At 39.1% G+C, this 21,368-nt stretch overlaps 2 protein-coding genes across 3 annotated transcripts in view; one reads left to right on the top strand and one right to left on the bottom strand.

Annotated features, from left to right (window-relative positions):
- Window positions 1-1,409: 1,409 nt before the first annotated feature.
- Window positions 1,410-16,839, bottom strand: LOC138027021 (fibropellin-1-like). Of its 2 annotated transcripts, none has more exons than XM_068874511.1 (10): window positions 16,706-16,839; window positions 16,100-16,177; window positions 14,539-14,709; window positions 13,789-14,227; window positions 11,536-13,536; window positions 10,290-10,658; window positions 6,034-6,180; window positions 4,904-5,020; window positions 4,036-4,235; window positions 1,410-2,018 (listed from the first exon to the last, which is right to left on the bottom strand). In XM_068874511.1, the coding sequence occupies exons 2-10, from the start codon at window positions 16,145-16,147 to the stop codon at window positions 1,695-1,697; spliced, it is 3,816 nt and encodes a 1,271-aa protein (XP_068730612.1). In that variant the 5' UTR covers window positions 16,148-16,177; window positions 16,706-16,839; the 3' UTR covers window positions 1,410-1,694. The 2 variants fall into 2 exon arrangements, with proteins under 2 accessions (XP_068730612.1, XP_068730611.1); XM_068874510.1 differs by having other exon boundaries at window positions 16,611-16,758.
- Window positions 16,840-17,158: 319 nt separating this feature from the next.
- LOC138026219 (inactive rhomboid protein 1-like) overlaps window positions 17,159-21,368 on the top strand; it is a 10,635-nt gene continuing 6,425 nt past the window's right edge. The window contains exons 1-3 of the mRNA XM_068873454.1: window positions 17,159-17,372; window positions 20,139-20,587; window positions 20,724-20,836. Coding sequence (XP_068729555.1) covers window positions 17,336-17,372; window positions 20,139-20,587; window positions 20,724-20,836 — 599 coding nt within the window. The 5' untranslated portion in view covers window positions 17,159-17,335. The remainder of the gene's footprint in view (window positions 17,373-20,138; window positions 20,588-20,723; window positions 20,837-21,368) is intronic.

Genomic DNA, 21,368 nt, shown 5'->3' with positions numbered 1-21,368 from the left:
TCAGTAATTTTGCCCCGTATGTGATAAGCAGAAAAAGCAAATCTTAACAAGTGTTATTGAAATCCAAAAAGAAAATTGGGGTAACCATCGAGCCAGCTGGAGTAATTTAATTCTATGAGCGCGCGTTGGATATAAAATGGGAAATATTGTGAAATTGGGAGGAAAGAAAACGAATTCTTACGGTCATATCTCTGCACTCGTCTCCCAACTCTTCGGTATTGAAAAACTCTGTGGAACGTTAATAAAAAGTCGTGGAGGTCGACCTTTGTAAGTGGCCCTGTATTCTACTGTTGATCACCCAAGGGCTTTGTACCTCAAATAAATAAATTAATTAATAAAGAGAAAAATAAATATCCCCCCACAACCACACATACAGACACTAAGTATTAGCACCGGGCTGCCATGCAGTAAAACCGCGATTTCGACTCCAGCCGGTTGAACAATCAGGGTCTTTAAATAACTGAGGAGGAGAAGTGTCAGGGGTGGCGCAGTGGTGAGAGCACTCCCCTCCCACCAATGTGGCCCGGGTTCGATTCCCACACTTAGCGTCATATGTGGGTTGAGTTCGTTGGTTCTCTATTCTGCTCCGAGAGATTTTTCTCCGGGTACTCCGGTTTTCCCCTCTCTTCAAAAACCAACATTTGATTTGAGTGAAGTTGAGGTTTTAAACCTTTGCAAAAACCGTGGTCGATTAGTCTTGAACAGAGTTGGATCTGAGATCATGATCAGTCAAAATTGATTAAAAAGTATTTATCAAAGTCAAGTAGACTATTACACGACCGATAAAAGAGGGTCGTGAAGGGGGGTACCAAATCCCAGTTCCCAGGCTAATTTTTGCCAAAATCCCAGTTACCAAATCCAACAAAAGTTTAGAGTTTTCGGTGTGTATAACGGCGTTATTTGCATTGACGTACTTGATTTCTAGTACCATTTGTGATATGTTATGGTTGCACGAGAGCGTTTCAACGAGGTACGACTCCTAAGCTCCTCGCGGGGAAATAAACTATGACTAATTTAGCATGCGCAAGGAGTGTTCGGCTTGGTGTAATTTTTCAAAAGGCTAGTGTTGTTGAAGGCCATAGAGGCAGAAACAGTCATAAATCAAAAAGATACTTTGCCGAGTGCAATAAAATGTAGATAGATGTTGAAAAAAAACAACTTTTTTCTTTTTTTCCCATTTGTTACACCCTTTTGCCATCTCTCTCCCTTTTTGCTTCAAGGTGTCGGACGGTCCCAAAACCCCTCTACAACGATTTGCACTATTGGGCGCAAAAGAAAGGAAATTCAACAGTTGAACACAAAACGTTATTTATAACGATGTCTTTACTTGTTATATCAACTTTGCAATAAATTACTTTGAATATTGGTTTTACCTTGGAATATTAATTCAGTCCAATTCAGAGGACGTGTTTATTTTAGAGTAGCACACTTTACTCCATCGTTAATTACATTTCATACATGTCACTATTTCCACAGGTGTAAATTTAAATGTTCTTTTACCTCCCATAAATAACAAATAGATTTAAGGCTTGTAAGTGAACAAATCGGAACGAAGGGTTACTTCAACTATGTCGGATTGTTTAACAAAACAGGATTGATAGCAAACCGGTGGCGAATGACTAAATGATTATAGCCATTCAAGTGACGATTCTTTCTTTAACTCGGAAAGACGCTTATATACGTTGTAAACAAATTTAAAGAAAAGTTTCCAGCCATTCCTTTGATAGCTTCAGGTTTCCCTTGACATTTCGCTGTGCATCGCCGCTACGCGCTGCCCCAACAGATCCTTGGGATAGATCATCCACTGTACACACACTACTAGTTTCCAAGTCGGTGACGTTAATTTGCAAGTTGCGGAGATCTGGAGCAGATGTGGTCTTCTTCACCTCTCTCCTGCCCAAGCTTTCTCCTTCGCTTAAGAAGGAAATATCCAGAAGCTCTTGATCGATTTGGAGTCTAAGCGCCTCAAGCGCGTCAACATCGTCACTACAGTCTATAGCAATGACCTTCTCACAAGGCTGCAAACAGTCAAGAAATAACAATTGTTTACACACCATTGCACAAGCGAATGCAGCAAATGACTTACTATCACTGATTTCAGAGTAGACATTGTTATTTAAACACGAAGATGCACTATACAAGGGCGTAGCCAGGGGGGTCCTGGGGTGCCCGTGACCCCCCCCCCCCCCTTTGTAAGCCGTTTTTTACTTAAACAACCTACAATATTCAGGTTGCGAAAACGCGAGTACACTCTGTTTGACAGAGTGTGACCCCCCCTTTGAAAAATCCTGGCTATGCCCATGCTATAAAAGGCGTGGTGCCTTTTGGCACATGCAAATGATTTATCAATCAACCGTGTACGCAACCGCGAGCTCTGTGATAATTTGCAATTGTGCAGTAAAAAAGCCCCTTATGTCAATGTGTCCGTAATGCGTCATAAAATGTGATCTGTCGTTCTTTTTTTAATCTCCAGTCCCTTTTTCTCGCGCTAAAAATATCTTTTAGGGCTTCCGTCTCTATGTTGCTGTTTGTTGATCACCATCTTGGATAATTAGTCAGTCGTGCTTGAATAAATTGGAACAAAAGCAGAGCGTGAGGCCATCCCTTTTATAGGCCGTCTTCGTGTTTAATGGTGAAGGACGGTGCTGACAAACTCAAATGTATTTTTGAGCGGTTTATGAATATGCGGGAAAAGCAGGTCTTAACAAGTGTTATACTCTGAAAATTGCATGGTTACTCCCAATTTTCTTTTTGCGGATACCAGGAGCACTTGCCAAGTTCTGCCTTCTCCGCATAGTTTTAAACTGCGGAAACGTATCCCTGCATTATTAAGCACCACCGATAGGAAACCGGAATATCTCGAAATGCGCAGAACGTATGCGCAATAACAATAGAAGGCACAGTCCTTAAAGTAGCTCGAGGTAGCTAGTATTTTGCAACATAAAGAGAATCAACTAAGTTATGATCCTCGCAGTTATGAACGCAATTTTAGCAAATGCGTCGAGAAGCCTGAAGAGAATTCAGGACTTCAACGGAGTTTGAACCCGTGACCTCGGGATGCCGGTGCGACGCTCTAACCAACTGAGCTATGAAGCCAGTCATATCCGCAGTTCAATATACCGGTATGATATATTTCATATGCTCAGTTGGTTAAAGCGTCGCACCGGCATCGCGAGGTCACGGGTTCAAACCCCGTTGAAGTCCTGAATTTTTCAGGCTTATCGGCGCAATTGCTAAAATTGCTTTCATAACTGCGAGGATGATAACTTCATTTGATTTCAAATCCGCAGTTCAATATATGATTCATTTCATATATCAATTCGTTCTTAAAGAGAATCCCGACCCGATTTACGGTCGTTTCCTAAAATGTTTTTGGTTTGTCTTACGACAGCCAATTCCAACCCCAACCTGATCCTGAAATAATAGCTTAGATCAAATCAATAATCCCAAGCCAACCATAACTAGCCCAACAACACCCTAAAAGTTGCCCTCATCAAACCCGAAAACGTCAGTAAACAACTTACGATAATTGTGAAACGAACGTCGGTGAACCGACCGGCCAATGAGACAACCACACAGAGAGATCTCTGTCAATTAAATTTTGCCATCAAATTACGAGTGCTGCAGATTTGCGAGACCGAACTTCCGGTGTGCCGATCTTATCCCAGATGACTAGAAAGTTTACCCCGTTCTTATTCGAGAGAAATATACTATTTGCAGTTACAAATACCGCGGGTTGAACCAACCGAGGTATGGAACCACAACCTCCCGCATCATACACCTTATTCCAAAATGGCCGCTGATTTATGCGGATACAAATTGACCCTTGTTGCCTCGTTCAAGATAAAATATTCTTTTGAATTTTAAGCTTAAGAACGAGGCATCAAGGGCTAATTTAAATAAAAACAAAAGAATATTTAAATGGCGGCCATTTTGGAATAAGGTGTATTATTCAATGGTCTTCAAGCTACGGTTATTGTCGTTTTGCTATTAAGATCATGTCACGTTTACAGTGCTAGTCGTGATAGTTATTACCTGGTATATAGGGTTCTCAAACGTTCTCCCCTCAGGATAGGGATGGGAAAGAGTCTCATCGTGATCGTCAGTCAGCTTCATTCGCCCATTCTTCTGCCTCCGGACCCTCAGAATATACCCCAACAAAAGTGCTGCAAACGCCAGAACCGAGACTGTAACCACGACAACAGGAACTACATATGAAGGCTTTGTTGGCAAACCTGAGGGTAAACACAGAAATGAGGTGGAACAGGTAATACAATGGTGTCATAGAGCAGAATGTCTTAGCTAAATGAGGTACAACGGAAAGGACATTAGAGCGGTTTTCAATTGTGTGTCGAAAGTAATTACTGAATTGCTTTGGTTTATGATTACTTCACTCAGTGATTGGTTCAAAGTTCTCGCGCCACTTTCCAATCATGGCTCGCGCTTGCACATTTTCCCGCGCTTTTTGTCGGCTACGTGTAAATACTTCGAGTTTTGATTGGTTTACTGGATTGCCTCCGTCCTTTTTGATTGCCCAAAGTAATTACTTCGGTTTTGGTTTTACGACACTCGATTGAAACTCGCTGTAAGAGCTAAGAACAAATTTGTGCGCTCGCTCCTCTGTCTCAGTGACGGAATCTAACTGAAGTACGGTCAAGTATTGGAGATGGTGCTTTTCTTCGCGGACGCTTCTTTGTTAAAACAAAATTGCGAAAAAGGCGAAAACGAAGAATCTTAATAGTACGAAAAGATCATCAGCCCATTGTGAGACATTTGAAAGCCAAGATTTAAATTATTTCAGGTACTCAGATTCCTTGCTTGGTGTCACCTGATATGGTTCAGAAAATGAAGGGTCGTGATCGTGTGACCCAGGCTCTCCGCGACCGCAAACGTATATCCTCACCTGAGAAATTTCGTTCTCCAGCAATTTGGTTGTGGAGTGGTTCGCAGGTAAACTTGTTAATTCCATCAACACACGTCATGTTCTCTCCGCAAGGATTTGAGAGGCACTCATTGATTTCTGCCAAAAAAAAAACAGAAACTGTTCAGTTTGTTTCACAAAAGGCAAGGCTGGAGAAATGTCAAATGATGTTGGGCACACTTTGAATCTATTGTGTTTTGGTGGGAATTGGAATATGTTTTCTCCTTCACGTGAAAAACAAATTATTCAGAACAAAGCAACAGGAGCCATGAATAAGAGCGAAAAACTAGTACCCCTAAATTCAAGGGGCTAAGGTTACCAACGCGCAGTTGGTCAGAAAGCTTTTGAAAAAGTCTGTTGAAGTGTTCATTTGTTTGAATCGCGTTCAACTTCAGAAAGATTATGGGATTTTTTTGAGGTAGGGGAACATCGGTACGTGAAAAGCCTCTCCCTCAGTTTGGAGAACGTGTAATTGGCTCAACAGTATATGCGTGATGAGCTCTATGCAAAGTAGCGGCAGCCAGTATCTGTGTATGTGCACTAGCTGATAAGGAATCGTTTACTCAGACCAGGTTACTTCAGTTTAGATTTCTATTTCTAAGTTAAAACGTGATCAGAGACATCGCACGATATTTGGCTAAGTTGACGACACATGACGGTAAAAGTCCCTCTAAATACATATGATCTGAGAAAGCAGAAAGTCAGGAGAGAATACGCGTGTTGAAAGCGCCAAATCACGCTCTTGACTGCTGTAAATCCGCGCGTAAACTAGGGAGAAAAAAAAGTACACCAGGAGAAATCTGGAACGAAAGCAAAAAGCTAAGGAAGAGGTTGGAAATGAGGGACAGGGTAAGGCTAAAAAGAAAGAGCTCTCCGCTGTCCTACGCGGTTAGAATACACCGGTATACTAACTACAGTATAAAACTCTGCGTTTTAGGATGCAAAACAACTCCGTCTTTCCCGCAGAAAAACTCACTATAAATGTTTTTTACATGGCTTGCAGCGTTAGCAAAGATAGTGCACAAAAACGAAGAAAACTGCGGCACCACCTGAGCTGGTTATTTATCACTGTAAAACATATTTTTCATATTCTTTTAAGTTGAGGAACTTACCGTGTTTACAGAGAAGGCCTGAATAACCGCCATGACAGGAGCACACGAAGCCAGTGCGAAGACTAACACATGTTCCGTGAGGACTACAGATGTTGGAAGGTAATGTAATACTGCTGTCAGCCACTCGGACAATACAATGGTTAAAAGCTAGAAGCCAGGATTAAAAACAGTGTAAATAAGGAGATTATGTAAGGACGAGGGCGATAGCAAGAGGGCCAATCACGTTCCCAGGGCTTTTCTCCGCCCAGGAGACCCGCCCACCCTCTCCTCGGCGGAGAAAAGCCCTGGGAACGAGATTGCTAGATGGCGCCAGAAAACAACAGATTTACTGAACAAAAACAATGGTCTCTCACGCCCTTTACGTGTGGTTCACATTTTGGTACATTTCTTTGCAGTGGTCGTCCTGACAACGACGCAAAATGACCAAATTTGAGGTTATGTGGAGGATGTTAACACCCGAAGAAAAATCTCAACTTTCTCCCAAACATCCACACCAATCATACTAATTTTATCCCTACAAAGTTGATAACCCTTTCCAAGGAGAACATGAAATAATCCCAAAATGTTAAGAAGAAACCGGGGCGAAACCACTTAGGGACTGTGCAATAATTATCAGGAAGGGGGGGTCCTAAAATGAGCTTCACCAAAGGAAAAATTAGATAGGTCCCCCCCTCCAGCTGCGTCAAGATTAGCTGTGACCCCCCCCCCCCCTCACGTTCTCTCAAAATTATGATGTGCCCCCCCTCTCTAACCCGTACCTTTAGATATTGAAAAACTTGAGAACAGATACCAATATCTTTTATCCGACAACCCTGCTTGTGCAGGAAGGTTTCTCCGAGAGAATTATAAGCCAGCTCCCCATGATGACAGCAACATCAGACGTTGCAAACAAGAGGCAAATGATATCCAGGACAAGCTTAATACTGTCGTAACCAAGTTAGAAAAACACTGAAGACTGGCCTCAGCTGTTTACACAATTTTAATGCTGAACAACGTCATTCAATAAAGTCTCAAGTCGGTTTAAACGTTCTGCATCTTGTAGAAGACCTGGATAGGGTGATGGCTAAATATAAAGCGACATTTCCTATTGGTGCCAAATCTAAAGCATCCAAATCAAGAAAAAAGAAGGAACAGAAGAAAAAAAGGGAGAAGAAGAGAATTGCTGCCTCAGAAAGCCGTAGGACCTGAACCTGTATAATTTTTCGGTCTTTGGGAGGTGAACCCATTGATGACAACTATGAAACAGAAGTATGTGGCATTCCTCAGCTAGAAACTGTAGACCTAGAAACCCTCTCGCTGTTTAAATCAAGAACAGACCTGGCATGTCTGCGGGACCTCTTAAATGCCAAATGTTTTATTGGCAAAGCTCACAACGTGCTTTGTGACTTCTGTGCATGAGCGATTGTTTCAATCTATCGTATGTTGACATTCTAAATAAGTTAAAGCATGTGTTTATGTTGATGCAATATTTAGACATTATGGATAGTCAAAGGCGTGGCATCTGTCTATTTGGAAAATGTTTATTTATTCGTTATTGAATTTGTGAAATTTAATTAAGATCCCTCCTCAACTTAGTTGAGAAATCTAATGTAGAACCCCCGTTCTTTCCATTATTTTAACTTAAGGCCCCCCCCTCTGGTTTTAGGGCCCCCCCTCCTGATAATTATTGCACAGTCCCTTAGGTATAGGGGTCGAACTTGGAGGGGGTGAACTTGCAAGGGAGCGAAACGTTCTGCTACAGTTAAGAACAACGAGAATTGTTGTTTTGGACGGCTTTCTCGTAGCCGTCGTCATCAGGGCATTTTCGTACTTTTAGGAATGTATTTGTTGGATAAGAAGCATTCAAAAGATAGGTGCTTATTCTTATATGAGGCATACAATCCAATCAATGCATGCCATTTCTTGTCCGTGTGCCGCTACAGGCATAACAAAACACCCACCATTAGCGCAGTTTAAAGTACACCAAATATCAAAATTTTTACTTTAGCAAAAGTTAAATATCAAACATGTATCTACCTTTGCTTCTCTATATTTTACTTTAGAATGTGCCTCATAAGCCTCATAAGGTGTGTTTGTCCCATGGCTAAGGCAGTGAGGGGCATGGGCCTATTCCTTCAAGGACATCATAAACTACTTTGCTTTATAGGTTTGAAAGAACTTTGGCAATGTAAATTAGTTCTTGACATCACTGAAGGAATAGAACCACACCTCTCCCTAACTCAGCTATTCAGCCATAGGACAAAATAATATGAATACAAAATACGAATGAATACAAAGTACAAAATAATGAATGCCAGCTTGGTTACTCTCTTGTACCTCATTAGGCCTATTAAAAGTAAAATTTAGAGAAGCAAAGGTAAAATATATGTTAGACATTTAAACTTTGCAAAAGAAATACTTTGAGATTAGATTCACTTTAACAAATCAACGTCAACTATGATACTTCACAGTGGTTTTTGTTGTCAAAACTCTTCAACTGTCATAGTACTCTTTCTTCTGTTTTGAGGCAATACCTAATGAGCCCCGGAGGGAGGGGGGGGGAGGGGGACTCCCATATAAAAAAGGGAGGAATGCTCGTCGGAAATTTTGCATTAAACCCCTAAAGGAGAGCAAACTGGGCATGGCCCAGGCTTTTTTGACCCCTAAAAGAGTGAGTGAAGTGAGTGAAGTCTTTATTTATCGAGGGTAGCTCAAAATAGCATCTAAATGCTAATAAACTAGAGGCCCTCATTACAAGATCAAAATAGTTAAAATAGGTAAAAATCAGAGCTTATGATAAAATTAGCAAAATGTAATAAAACTATGAAACAATTATTAGCATGCAGCACAGTGACCCATAATACTTATATAGAGAAATGATTTAAAGATTGCTGATCTTTAAAAATCCTATTCCTAAGAGAATTTTTGAAAGTCTCGAGAGTCTCTGCTTTCCTCATTTGAAGAGGTAGCTTATTCCATTCCCGACAAGCAGTCACAGTAAATGTTCTACCACCTTCTGTATTTCGATTAACTCGAGGGCAGGCTATATTAAATTTAGCATATCTAGTTTGCCGTGAATGAGTCTCACCGGTAAGTACTAATAAGTTAGTAAGATAACGAGGCACGCGACCTTGCAAACGCTTGTATATGATACAACACTTGGCTAATTTAGCATTCTCGAAGAAAGGTATCCATTTGAGTTTGTTAAATAACTGAACAGAGGGTGCATAACTGTCAGCACCAATGACAATTCTCGCTGCTCTCTTTTGTAGCTTTAAAACACGATCTAGACAATGTTTATCACAGTTTGACCAGATAACACTTACGTAATCCATTACTGGTCTAATAATAGCATTATAAAAGAGAACTCTATGCTTAATTTGCAGACAATGTCTAATCTTTTTTAAAATTCCGATACGCTGAGATAGTTTCTTGCATAACTTATCAACATGCGAATGAAATGTTAATTCCTTATCAATTTCCAAACCTAGGAGCTTTGCACATTGTGGCGATTCGTATTCTACGTTTTGCTCTGGCGGCTAATCTTGTGATTTTATCCGGCGATGTGTCTTTGAATCCTGGCCCTACTGGACCTTCATTGCATTCGTCGTTTTCGTCATCCTCATTTTTCAGTGATGAGTCTTAGACCATTCTAACCCTTGCACTCCCAAGAGTGACACTTATAGATTTTACTCTGTCTAACGCCAGTCGATTTTACTCGTCAATGGGGAACCCCACAGGAGTGAAAGGGTTAAAACACAGAGAAACAAAAAATACCGTGACTTTAAATGATGGCAAGACATTATCATCTAATACTTTCACCTGCGTGAAGAAATATAAAAGTGTAAATATACACCTTTATACTTCTTCGCACGCAACCCTAAAAGACACCTTCACAGCTACATATGATTGCGTTTTGCCCAAAACACCCTAAGGGCGACCAAAATCAGAAATTTACACCCCTAAGCGAGATGACAAGCATCCCTCCCCTTTTTATAATAAGCCCATCTCCAATATATCAGTACTTAAGTATAGGGCATTGAAATATTAATACATCTGGGTGAACAGACAATGGGGTCCAAAAGTTGTTGTTGAAGGAAACAAAATGGAGGCAGTTCCAAGCTTCAAATCATTAAAGTTGATTCAAGGATCTAGCATGCTAAATTGGCTACACCAGTGCACTTCCACCAGAAAAAAGATTTTGAAAATTAATTATTCTGGAGATGCATTGATTAAAATCAGTGAATTTAATTAGGTTTAAAAGTGGTTTATTTCACCTTTTTCACAATATCTCCCAATAAATCCGATTTGGCATTTACAAAACACCAACTTGCCATTGTCAATACAGGTAGCACCATTGAGACAAGGGGATTTTTGACATCCGTCAGCTCTTACTTCACAGCGCCGACCATGGTATCCTTCACGGCATAAACACATGGTTTGATTGCCCTCATTGACACACCTGCCACCATGTAAACAGGTCATCCCACTGCATGTGTCAATAAGTCCAGTAACATTACAAATGTCCCCAGTGAAGCCAGGTAAACAGGAACAGCGAAAACCACCTCCAATATGATTGTGGCATGAACCACCATTTTGGCATGGGGATGAAACGCACTCACCTTCTTTCATTTCACAATAACGACCTGAGGCACAAGGAAAATGTTATTAAAGGGGCACTAAAATAGCTGAATGAATTAATATAGAACAGTGAAGGTTATTTGAACAGGTGTGGCTGGAAGAGGTATTAAGCAACACAAGTGTTTGTGTAATTCTCACACACTGAATGCCATTTGTCTGCCACACAAAAATGCAGCAGCAACATGACTACCAACATTACCATCAACAAAACTGACAGAAATAAAATATCAAGGCAAAAAGCCCAGCTCATAGAGAAAACAAAGAAAATGACCTTACTACAAATTATCTGTGAAACGAAAGAAAGAAAACATTTCGGACTGGCTGAGGGGTGGGAGGGTGGGAAACCTGCTGCACTAATGGCAAGACACAAAAATGTCACTGAATGTGAAAACGGATACCCTGCCTTGTACAAGGCCCTCCATTCAGTGTGGGAGAACTTAATTTCTTGCTTCTTTTGCAAGCTCTGCCAGTAAGAAAAACGGTTTATATAACTGCAAACAACTTTCATTCCCTGGTTAGAGCTTTAAATCAAGACTGTTGGCTGCAGTACTTGTCTAGTAAAACAAAAGTGCATAAGGTACTGTGGTCTGCAGCATGAACATCAATTAAGTGTGTGCAGTGCAAACAAGTTTCTACTAGTCTTATGCTACATAATGATTTTCCAAATTACTAAGTGATTAAGTCTTAGCCATGATTTTTACATATCACCAATACCCTATACCGGACTGGCAAATTATTATGTATTTTCCTATGAATAATAATAATCCTTTGAAAATCTGTGACTTGTGGAAGACTCCTTGCGGAGGCAAGATGTTTTCCACATGCAATTTGTTTTAAATTGATGTTTTCATCAAAATATGCTTAAGAAAAACAAAATCTGACCTTTAAATCCTGGTGGACAATTACACTGGAAATCTGCCATTTCATCTATGCAGCTACCATTATTGAGACAGGGTGAGGAAGCACATTCATTGATTTCAACAGAGCAATTTAGTCCAGTATAACCAGGAGAACAGACACAAGTAAAGCCATTCACACCATCTACGCATCTGCTACCATTGTGCTGGCATGGTTGGTGAGAACAGTCATCAATATTAACAGAACAAGTTCTTCCTGTGAATCCAACAGCACATTTGCAGTAATAGTCCTCAATCATATCAAAACAATTGCCTTGGTTTTGGCAAGGTGACAGAGCACAGTCATCTATATTGACAGCACAGAAAATCCCAGTGAAGCCAGTTTGACAAATGCACTCAAATCTACCTATCCTATCCACACATGTTCCATTGATGCAAGGCTGTGGTGTACATTCATCAATGTCCACTTCACAATGGATGCCTGTGTAACCAACTGGACAACTGCATTTGAAACCGTTGACGAGGTCATGACATGTACCACCATGGCGACAAGGTTGATTAGCACACTCATTAATGTCCACCCTGCAGTGTATACCTGTATATCCAGGTAGGCAGGTACATTTGAAGCTATTTACATAATCAGTACAGTTTCCAAAGTTTTTACATGGCTGGCGTGCACAATCGTCAATGTTTATTTCACAGTAGGTTCCACCAAATCCTGGACTGCACAGACATTCAAACGCATTGATACCATCCACACAGTATCCTCCATTTACACATGTCACAGAACTACAATCATCCACATTCGTACTGCAGGTATGGCCGACAAACCCAGGCTGACAATCACAACTGAAGTCATTTACCAAATCTGTGCAAACCCCACCATGAAGACATGGAAATGAATAGCACTCGTTAATGTCTATGGAACATGTGCGTCCTTTGAATCCTGAAGGACATAAGCATTTGAAGTCATTAATCAAATTAACACAGGTAGCTCCATTGCTGCATGGATTGGCAAGACATTCATCCATTTCCATTTCACAGTGATTACCAGTATAACCTTTCTGGCAGACACAAGAGAAGGTATCTATACCATCAAGACATGTTGCATTATTTTGACAGCTGTGTGCTTGACAATGATCAATATCCACCTCACAGTCAAAACCAGTAAATCCTTCAGGACAATTACATTTATAAAACGAAGAATTTGAGGAGGCACATGTCCCTCCATTGCGGCACCAGAATGTGCTGCAAATATTTAACAGACCTGCACATGTTCTTCCTGGAAGTGTTCCTGAGCAGTTACAAAGAAAATTATCAATTAAGTCAGTGCACTGACCATTGTGGCAAGGATTGGGTACACACTCATTTACATCAACTGCACATGTCACACCAGTAAATCCATTGTGGCAAATGCAGTCAAAACCTTGTCCATCGAACCTGTTAATACAGGTGCCACCATTTCTACAGGGCTGTTGCAGGCACTCGTCGATATTGATATGACAGTCTTTGCCTGTATAACCTGTTAAGCATGTGCAGTTGTAGTCATTTACAAGGTCAATGCAAGTTCCATTGTGATGGCAAGGGCTGTTTGCACAATCATCAATGTTAAGAGCACAATCCTTTCCTGTAAAACCTGTTTGGCAAACACACTTGAAACCATTGACAAGGTCTACACACATCCCTTGATTCTTGCATGGCTGGCTGATGCATTCATTAATATCCACTTCGCAAAATCTACCTGAAAAACCAGGTGCACATTTGCACTTAAAGGAGTTTATTTCATCAACACAAACAGAGTTGTGCATGCACATGTTGGATCTGCAATCATCTATGTTCACCTCGCATGTTTTACCCGTAAAACCTGCTAGACAAGTGCAAGAGAAGCCACTGATTAAGTCCACACAGCTTGCATTATTGTGGCAGGGAGATGATTTGCAGTCATCAATATTCTCCTCACAAGTTGCCCCTTGAAACCCCACAGAGCAATCGCAAAGAAAATCAGCCACAGAGTCATGACAGGTTCCTGGTAGCAAAAAAATTAAAGATATAAGTTAATGTTAGTGGTAACTTTGCAACTATTACCTGATCTTAAAGTTAAAGGAAAGGATCACATTGATTTGTTTGAACCTTTCATTAACCATATATTAATTTAAAAGTACAGTAAAGACTCGACGTATGGCTTAAACTGTTCAATAATCAGAGACACCTTTCTTATATTTGCAAAGGTGGCTGTTCCTCATAAGATTATTTCCTAAATTTCCCATTAATTTCTCACCTCCATTTTTACACGGCTCTTGATAACAGTCATCGATGTCCACTTCACAGTTTGTACCGGTGAAACCTGTCTTACAAACACACAGGTATGCATTCACTCCATCAGCACAGACTCCTCCATTCTTACATGGATTGCTGCCACACTCATTGTGATTCACTTCACATAAACTGCCAGTGTACCCAGCATGGCAAGTGCAAGCAAACCCATTCACCTGGTCAATGCAGGTACCACCATGGTGACACGGCTGGCCAACACAGTCATCAACGTTGATCTCACATATCACTCCAACAAAACCAGGCAAGCAAAGGCATTGGAAGTCAGAAACAAGGTCTTGACAAGTTGCATTATTTCTGCATGGTTTGCCATGACAATCATCAATGTCATTCTCACATATTATTCCAGTAAATCCACGAGGGCATTCACAACGAAAGGAATTAACCTAAAAGGCAAGCAACAACAATACACTGTAATAAGACATTATAAGTTATAATTACATTGATGTCCCTTCAGTGATAAAGTTAGTAAATAAATAATAAACTGACAAAATTAAAATGAAATAAGTTCATTTTGGCAGTGACCTTATCACTCTTTAAGGACATTATAACAATGGTAATGATCTGTTTACACATGTGTTCTTTGAACAACCAAGACATAAAACTGGTAATATTTGGTTGGAGAGGTCTTCAACTCAAAATTACCAGATATCAAGCAGTTTTTTTTATTGGACCAGTTCTGCCAAATCAAAATTACCTGATCGATACATGTCCCATTGTTGTGACATGGGTGAATGGAACATTCGTCGATGTTGATTGAACAGTCATTGCCTGTATAGCCAGGAGTACAATGACAAGAGTGCCCACTGGGTGCGGAAATACAGCTGCTGCCATTGTGACAAGCAGGTGAGCAGATAGCATCACAACCCTGAAAAATGTAAAGAGGGCTTTAGTATCGATAGCTTATAGGTAATCTTCATCATATAATAATTAGAATGATATTTTTAGAGCGGTTTTCAAGCGAGTATCGTAAAACCAAAACCAAAGTAATTACTTTGGCCAATCAAAATGGACAGAGACAATCCAGTAAACCAATCAAAACTCAGAGTAATTACACGTAGCCAACACAAGGCATGGGAAAATGTGCATGTGCAAGCCATGATTGGTTGAAAAAATGGCACGAGAACTTTGGGAGCAACTTCAGAATACCTGGCCGCGATTGCGTGACATGGAATTTGCTTAGAAGAAAAGCTTAGAAAAAGCATCCTAAACATTCATAATAGCTAACCTTAGGCCTAAAAACGTTTCTTTAGGCCTAATTAGGCCTAAGGTTAGCTGTTATGAATGTTTAGGATACTTTTCTTCTAAGATAATTCCATATCACGCAATCGTTTAACCGAACTTTGAACCAATCACTGAGTGAAGCAATGCAAAACCAAAGCAATTAGCTAATTACTTTCGAGATTCAATTGAAAATCACTCTATATATTTTAATTGGAACACTTTTTATTCCCTACTCTAGTTTACAAGCTAATGTAGTGACATACAAAATTATTTCATGCAAGCGCAAAGAAAAAAACAAGAAATAGTGGTCATGAGCCAAGGCAAATACTATGCCCCAGTTGTTCAAACGGTGGATAACACTATTCACCAGATAAATCACTATCCATAATGTTGGTGATAAGTGCAAATATGGGTTCGCTAATTGACTTATCCACTGGATGGTGTTTATCTGGCGAATATATTAGCGCCATCCTTCATTTGAACAACTGGGTCCAGGATGATTGTACAAGGTAGAGAAACTTGAATCATTAGCTGGGTCTTCAAGGCAATAAAAGCACTTTATATCCATCAATGGGTTGGACTCCTGAATTCACTGTTATGGGGGATAAATTTATAGGTTGTCTTCTTTTCTGTGAGAGATTTTTTTATTTCAGGAAGATGGTTTTCATCTCTTGTGAAAAACAATAATTAAATATTGATCTGCTCCTGTTTGCAGTCTCCTCAACTATAAATTATTTGAGACTCATGATAACTACCGAAAATGATGATGATGATGATGATGATGATTTTTATTATGAACACTATCATTATATAATAATTATCCATGCAATTACTATTGAATTTTAACTGCAACTTGAGCTGCATTCCAGCATCTTCCCTTCTTGCAAGTACGGATTCGTATTCTACATGTGAACTTAGTTTGCATTTATACAAGTATATATATATGCAAATGTTTTTGCATCACACATGTGCACTAGTCAGCTGCTAAACATCCAAAATAATCTAAGTTCCACCACAAAATTATTACTTATTACCTGGAAAAAAACAATCCAGATTGAAAAGATGATAACGGCCCTGTTCATTTTGAATCTCTGGAACTAAACCTTCTTTATCTGTTGAAACACAAAAATAAAAATACAGAAACTCAGATGTGACAGTAACTTTAAAAACATGTGGTGATCATGTGGTGTGTTTGGTGTAACATTGAAAGAATAATTTATCCTAAAGTGCTAGAAACTGCTGCCGTAATAATTTGCGAACAAATACACATAGTGTTCAACGAAAGCTGTACATGCAGTCGTAGTGCAAAGTTGACTAGAATTTACTCCAATGAGGATTTGTGACTTCAGAGCTTTTAAGACATTTAAAGTGCTTTTAATATTTGTACGTAGCTTTTAAGATAAACGGACCGTAACTCATAAGAAGACAAAGGTCCAAAGAAAATTAATAAACTATAAGAAAATCAAAGTTTGTAAGTGTTAACCTTCTTGTACAATTCAAATTACAATAGCCAAATTAAGAGAATTATTTTTCTCCACAACTTGCCTCGAAAAGTAGAACTTCTAGGAGGCACAAACGACTCGTGAAAACAAGGTTTCCCTCATTCCTTGAGCTTATAGTCCACGGTAAATGAGACTTACCCACACCTGTGCACGACATTCCAGTATTCCACAGAGGACGCTGTTATCAAGACAACAAGACTGTGCACAATTATACCTATTGAGGGAGGGGTAAGTAATAATCAGCGAGAAGAATTTTCAGTTTATCCTACCACCGTCAAAACTGCGTTTTCCTGCATTGTTACTGATGATGCCAGCAATATATTAATTTCCTTTCCTTTCGTTCAATTTTGCCTTTCTTAGAGAAGTTGGCAAAAAATTGGTTTAATTCCCCCCTACTCCCCAACCACACAAGCCTTTTGCGTCTTTAACAGGATGTTGAACGAATTTGTTTTTGAGTCATGTGAGTGCAGCTGTTTTTGACATATTACCTGCACTACTGAAAAAACAAAAGAAAGTCTTAACACTATTATTATTATTAAAATTATTTTATTTTCCTCTGTTATTTTTTTTAGTTCGCTTACAACGTAAGCTAATTGCATTTTGTTGCTTGTCGGTGGATGACACTTAATTTTCTCCATACTGATATCATGCGTAGGTGCCATCAAAACAAGAGGATCCCAGTTCTCTCTAGAACGCGCTGAATCTTGAATTGCGCTGGTGGAAAAAATAGGTCTACTTAACGAGCACGTAGCAAAGCAAGCGGAACAAATGGAGAGAGATCCCCTTTTAGGAAAGAGAAAGTCAGGTATGTAGTGGCAAGTACAAATTCTTATTCTTAAACATTTATTTTGTTTCCACTTAACTGACATCAGAGTTGCGAAAGATCAGAATTCGAAGAGAAAGGATGTACATCACATCAAAGCAAACTCGTTTCAAGGAGGATTTATTTTCTAACATAACGCAATGGGAATAGATCATTTTATAAGAGTTTAAAAGAGTATTATCAAACTGAGTGGAGAAATCATTTAATAAGGGAAAAAAAGATAACGAGGTTTTTTGCACATTCGTACATGCACGGCACGGAAGTGTGACATGGTATTTTTTTGTGATCTCGTGATTCTACGAAAATGAAAATGACTTCATGCCCAGGATCCCACAAGCTTTACGAAGAACGACTTAAATCTTAATGAGTTTTGATTTCCCCTTCAAAGAGAGTTGCTCTGAATAGCTCTGATTTACCATAGTTAATAGTTTCTTTAGTTCTTCGTCTTCTTCTTATTATTACTATTATTATTATTATTATTATTAAAAATAATTATTATATGGCTTGTGTTTGTAGCCAATATAACGCACGCTTTGATTGGCTAATTGTGATTGAATTGTAGGGCATTATTCTCTCGTAATGCCCATGGGCCGATTACAGGCTTGCAAAAACAAAGCAAAAGGTAATTAAAAAGCCATATAATAAACTACTTACTAACCGAGCTAGCTCGAGCCATACTGGGGAATATTGGCCCTCGGTCATTTTTGTACGGACCTCGCTGCGCTTGGTCCGTACTGCCACTACCTTGGGCCAATATTCCCCAGTATGGCCCTCGCGCTCGGTTAGTAAGAAGTTATTCATATATATATATATATATATATATATATATATATATATATATATATATATATATATATAACTGCAGATAAAAATAATAATAAATGGAGGTTATTCCTAGTCATGTAGATAATGAAGCTAACTAATGACTATTACCGGTATTGCCACATAAACTGTTTCACAATCTCGCAGTTTTGCGAAATTATCCATTTATGTGCCTTCTCTATTGTTGCGCTTACCCTTTCTTATTTTGCAAAATGTCAGCTAACTGTTTTGCCATTAGTTAATGGAGTGTGCATCTAGAAAGTCAGATACTACTTGCACGCTGCTAACATTTTGTCCAGGATACAAACTCTTCACTCCCGATCTTAAATCCATATACTTGTCTCTTTTAAACATTGTCCTTGCTGGTATTGTTCCTGGCACACATGCAGTTCCTCCTATTATGTACCAATCCTTGTTCATTTTGTCCAGCACACTCATATCAGGTTTGTTGGCACTGTCTCTTGGGCATTTTTCCAGATGCCACGGAATACCCCGCAATACTTTTGCTTTATCATTCTCCGAACATGGAACTAGGTAGAGAGTTTTCAGATTTACTAAATTCATACTTTTCCAGTATGCTATGGTATAGTGGTTGTAGCATTCGATCATGTCTGTCCTTGTAGAGTGTTTGAGCTACCACATAGGATGTGGGATACCGTTTCTTGATCATTGGAGCATACTCGGCAGTTGATTTCAACAACACTCTCTTGTAACTTTTCTTTTCTATACTTTTTAGTGTTAATTGATGTCTTAAATGGACGTCTCCACTGACACTGACACTGATGTGACGCAAGCGCTATTTCTGGATCCCTCCTATGCTGAGTTACATATTTTCCAACCCAGTCCTGTTCCATAAACTGCAGTTCTTCTGTTCTGCTTGGTGGCTTTTCATAGGATTTATCTGATGTTTTTTGGTTCTTTACCATTAAGCGTTACTACCTGATTGGCTTTTCCGATAAGTGTGGCTCCATCATTAAATTGACAGTCAAGATGTAGCTCTTCAACATATCTCTTAGAATCTTTAAATACGGATTTCAAACTCCTGTCTTCCTTTCTCTTCTGAAAAGACTTATCTAACTTAATGTGTTCAGCGTCCGAGGTGTTGAGGTAGTGGGCCACCTTTATCTTTGTGTGTTTGTAGAGTGCTTCTATTTCGATAAGCCCTTTTCCTCCCTCTTCAGGGGGCAAATACAGGGGTTGTGTCGATTTATGTTTATGTTTACCTTGACACTCATTGATGATTTTTCATGTAATATTATAGTAGTAATAATAATAAGGGCTTACTTGTAGTAATCGCAGCATTCGGTCATAATAATAATAATAATAATAATAATAATAATAATTATTATTATTATTATTATTATTATTATTATTATTATTACTGAATGCTGCGATTACTACAACTGAGCCCTATTTTATGGTAAAAGAAGGTAACCATCAGCAAAAAAAATACTGTCTGAACAAAAACGGCACCTGGTCATGGGATGGTTTAACACGAATCCTCAACTTCATATACTTTTAGAAACAGGTTCTGTTACTATATTACAGTCAAGTCTCTGCTAACAGACACGCTCGTAAGCGGACAGCTCTACTTACAGAGACTCTTTTCAATTTCCGATTTTACCTTCCAGTCAAACTCTGTATTTATACTTTCCTGTAAGCAGGTACTCTCTTGTAAATGGATGTGGACACTTTTTGAAAATTAAAATTGGATTTTTCTTTTGTTTTGGGATGCATTTAACCTCAGTTGAATGGCATCTTATCCATCCTTGCCAGTCGGCTCCATGTTACTGAAACATGGACAAGTGTTTGCTGTGTGAGCCTTAATGGCTTGAGCATTACTTTACCAAAATACTCCATTGGTGAAAAGTATCAATTATTTATTCATAACTGATTTGGTTAAATATCAGTGTTTAAAATTTGTAGGTGGTTCATCTAGATCTGGAAGTGGATTACTGCATTATTCCAATCCTCCAAGTAGTGATGAGAATACAGAGTATTCTGTTTACAGTTACCATGGAGACAATTATGTAGTCCCACCTGATCGACGAACATCCCTGTCTTATACAATAGACACACAAAACAGCAATGAAGAATTTCAACCGAGGAGGTTTCATCGGCCTTTATTTATAAGTACTGTCACCCTTGTACATTGTGGACTTCTCATATACATTTGCATTAGTGGAGGAATTGAACCCATTTCATTTAAACCTAAAATTGAAGGGAAAAAGATTCACAAATTTGGCTTTATTGCATCAGGAAATAATGGCAGTAAGTTCAAACACCAAGAAGAAATATCCAGATACTCGGGAGTCAATGCATTCATTGGACCCAATGCATCCATCTTGGTTCAAGCAGGAGCAAAATTTGTACCTGTAAGGGTTTTTCGTTTTTAAGTTTTCTTTGCAGGTTGTTTGATTTGTGACAAAGTTTTTATATTTTGTGCGGTTTCCCATCTGTTTGTCTTAGGGTGAAGTTAATATCATAAATTGTTACTGGTTTTCCTTTTAGTGCATGAAAAAATTAAATGATATCAAAAACAGAACCATGGCAATAGAAAAAAGAGAAGCTGATTACAGTTGCTGTTCTTTCAACAAAGAGTGTGCAATGATGTCCAAAAAAAGGTAATAAAAATATTCAGGGACTTTTGCTCAAGGATGAGTCGTTACCATCTTTGTGTTCTAACCACAACAGCAGAGTATGCAGCAGTAGAAGGCTGTGCAGGTATCATTAAGAGGCAAGTATAAAAGTCGGACCGGATCAACTGAGATCAACTTGGATTGCTCACCTGGGATCCACGTAAAAAAAATGATAAGGCCTCAAGAAATCACCCTAGCCCTAATCTTTAAGCTAACTTTGGTGAAATTGGCACAAACCTGGAATAGTTTTGACTTACAAAACCATTTTTAACATCAATCTGAGGTGAGTGATCCCAGTTCATCCGGTCCGACTTTCAAACCTGCCCATCATTAAGTGGCTATCATTTAATGTCATTGTGGCCTCATTGGGTAAAAATTCTGGAGGTCAAATCACAACTTGAAAGACTTTACAAATGTCAGTTTTTAAAACTGCTCTGATGATTTTTTTCTCCAGATCTTCTGGTTTTCCTCCATCATAAAAACCGAAAAAAACTTCATCAGGGGAAATCTTGGATAT

The sequence above is a fragment of the Montipora capricornis genome, chromosome 12, assembly GCF_036669925.1.
Source record: "Montipora capricornis isolate CH-2021 chromosome 12, ASM3666992v2, whole genome shotgun sequence".
Classification (NCBI taxonomy): Eukaryota; Metazoa; Cnidaria; class Anthozoa; order Scleractinia; family Acroporidae; genus Montipora; species Montipora capricornis.
This window is presented reverse-complemented; position numbering and strand designations above follow the sequence as displayed.

Coding starts and splice junctions, on each gene's coding strand:
- LOC138027021 (XM_068874511.1), bottom strand. CDS start 16,147: ATGAACAGGGCCGTTATCATCTTTTCAATCTGGATTGTTTTTTTCCAG. Junction 14,710..16,099: donor TCTGGATTGTTTTTTTCCAG/GTAATAAGTAAT, acceptor TACATTTTTCAG/GGTTGTGATGCTATCTGCTC. Junction 10,659..11,535: donor TTGTCCACCAGGATTTAAAG/GTCAGATTTTGT, acceptor CTTGTGCCTCAG/GTCGTTATTGTGAAATGAAA.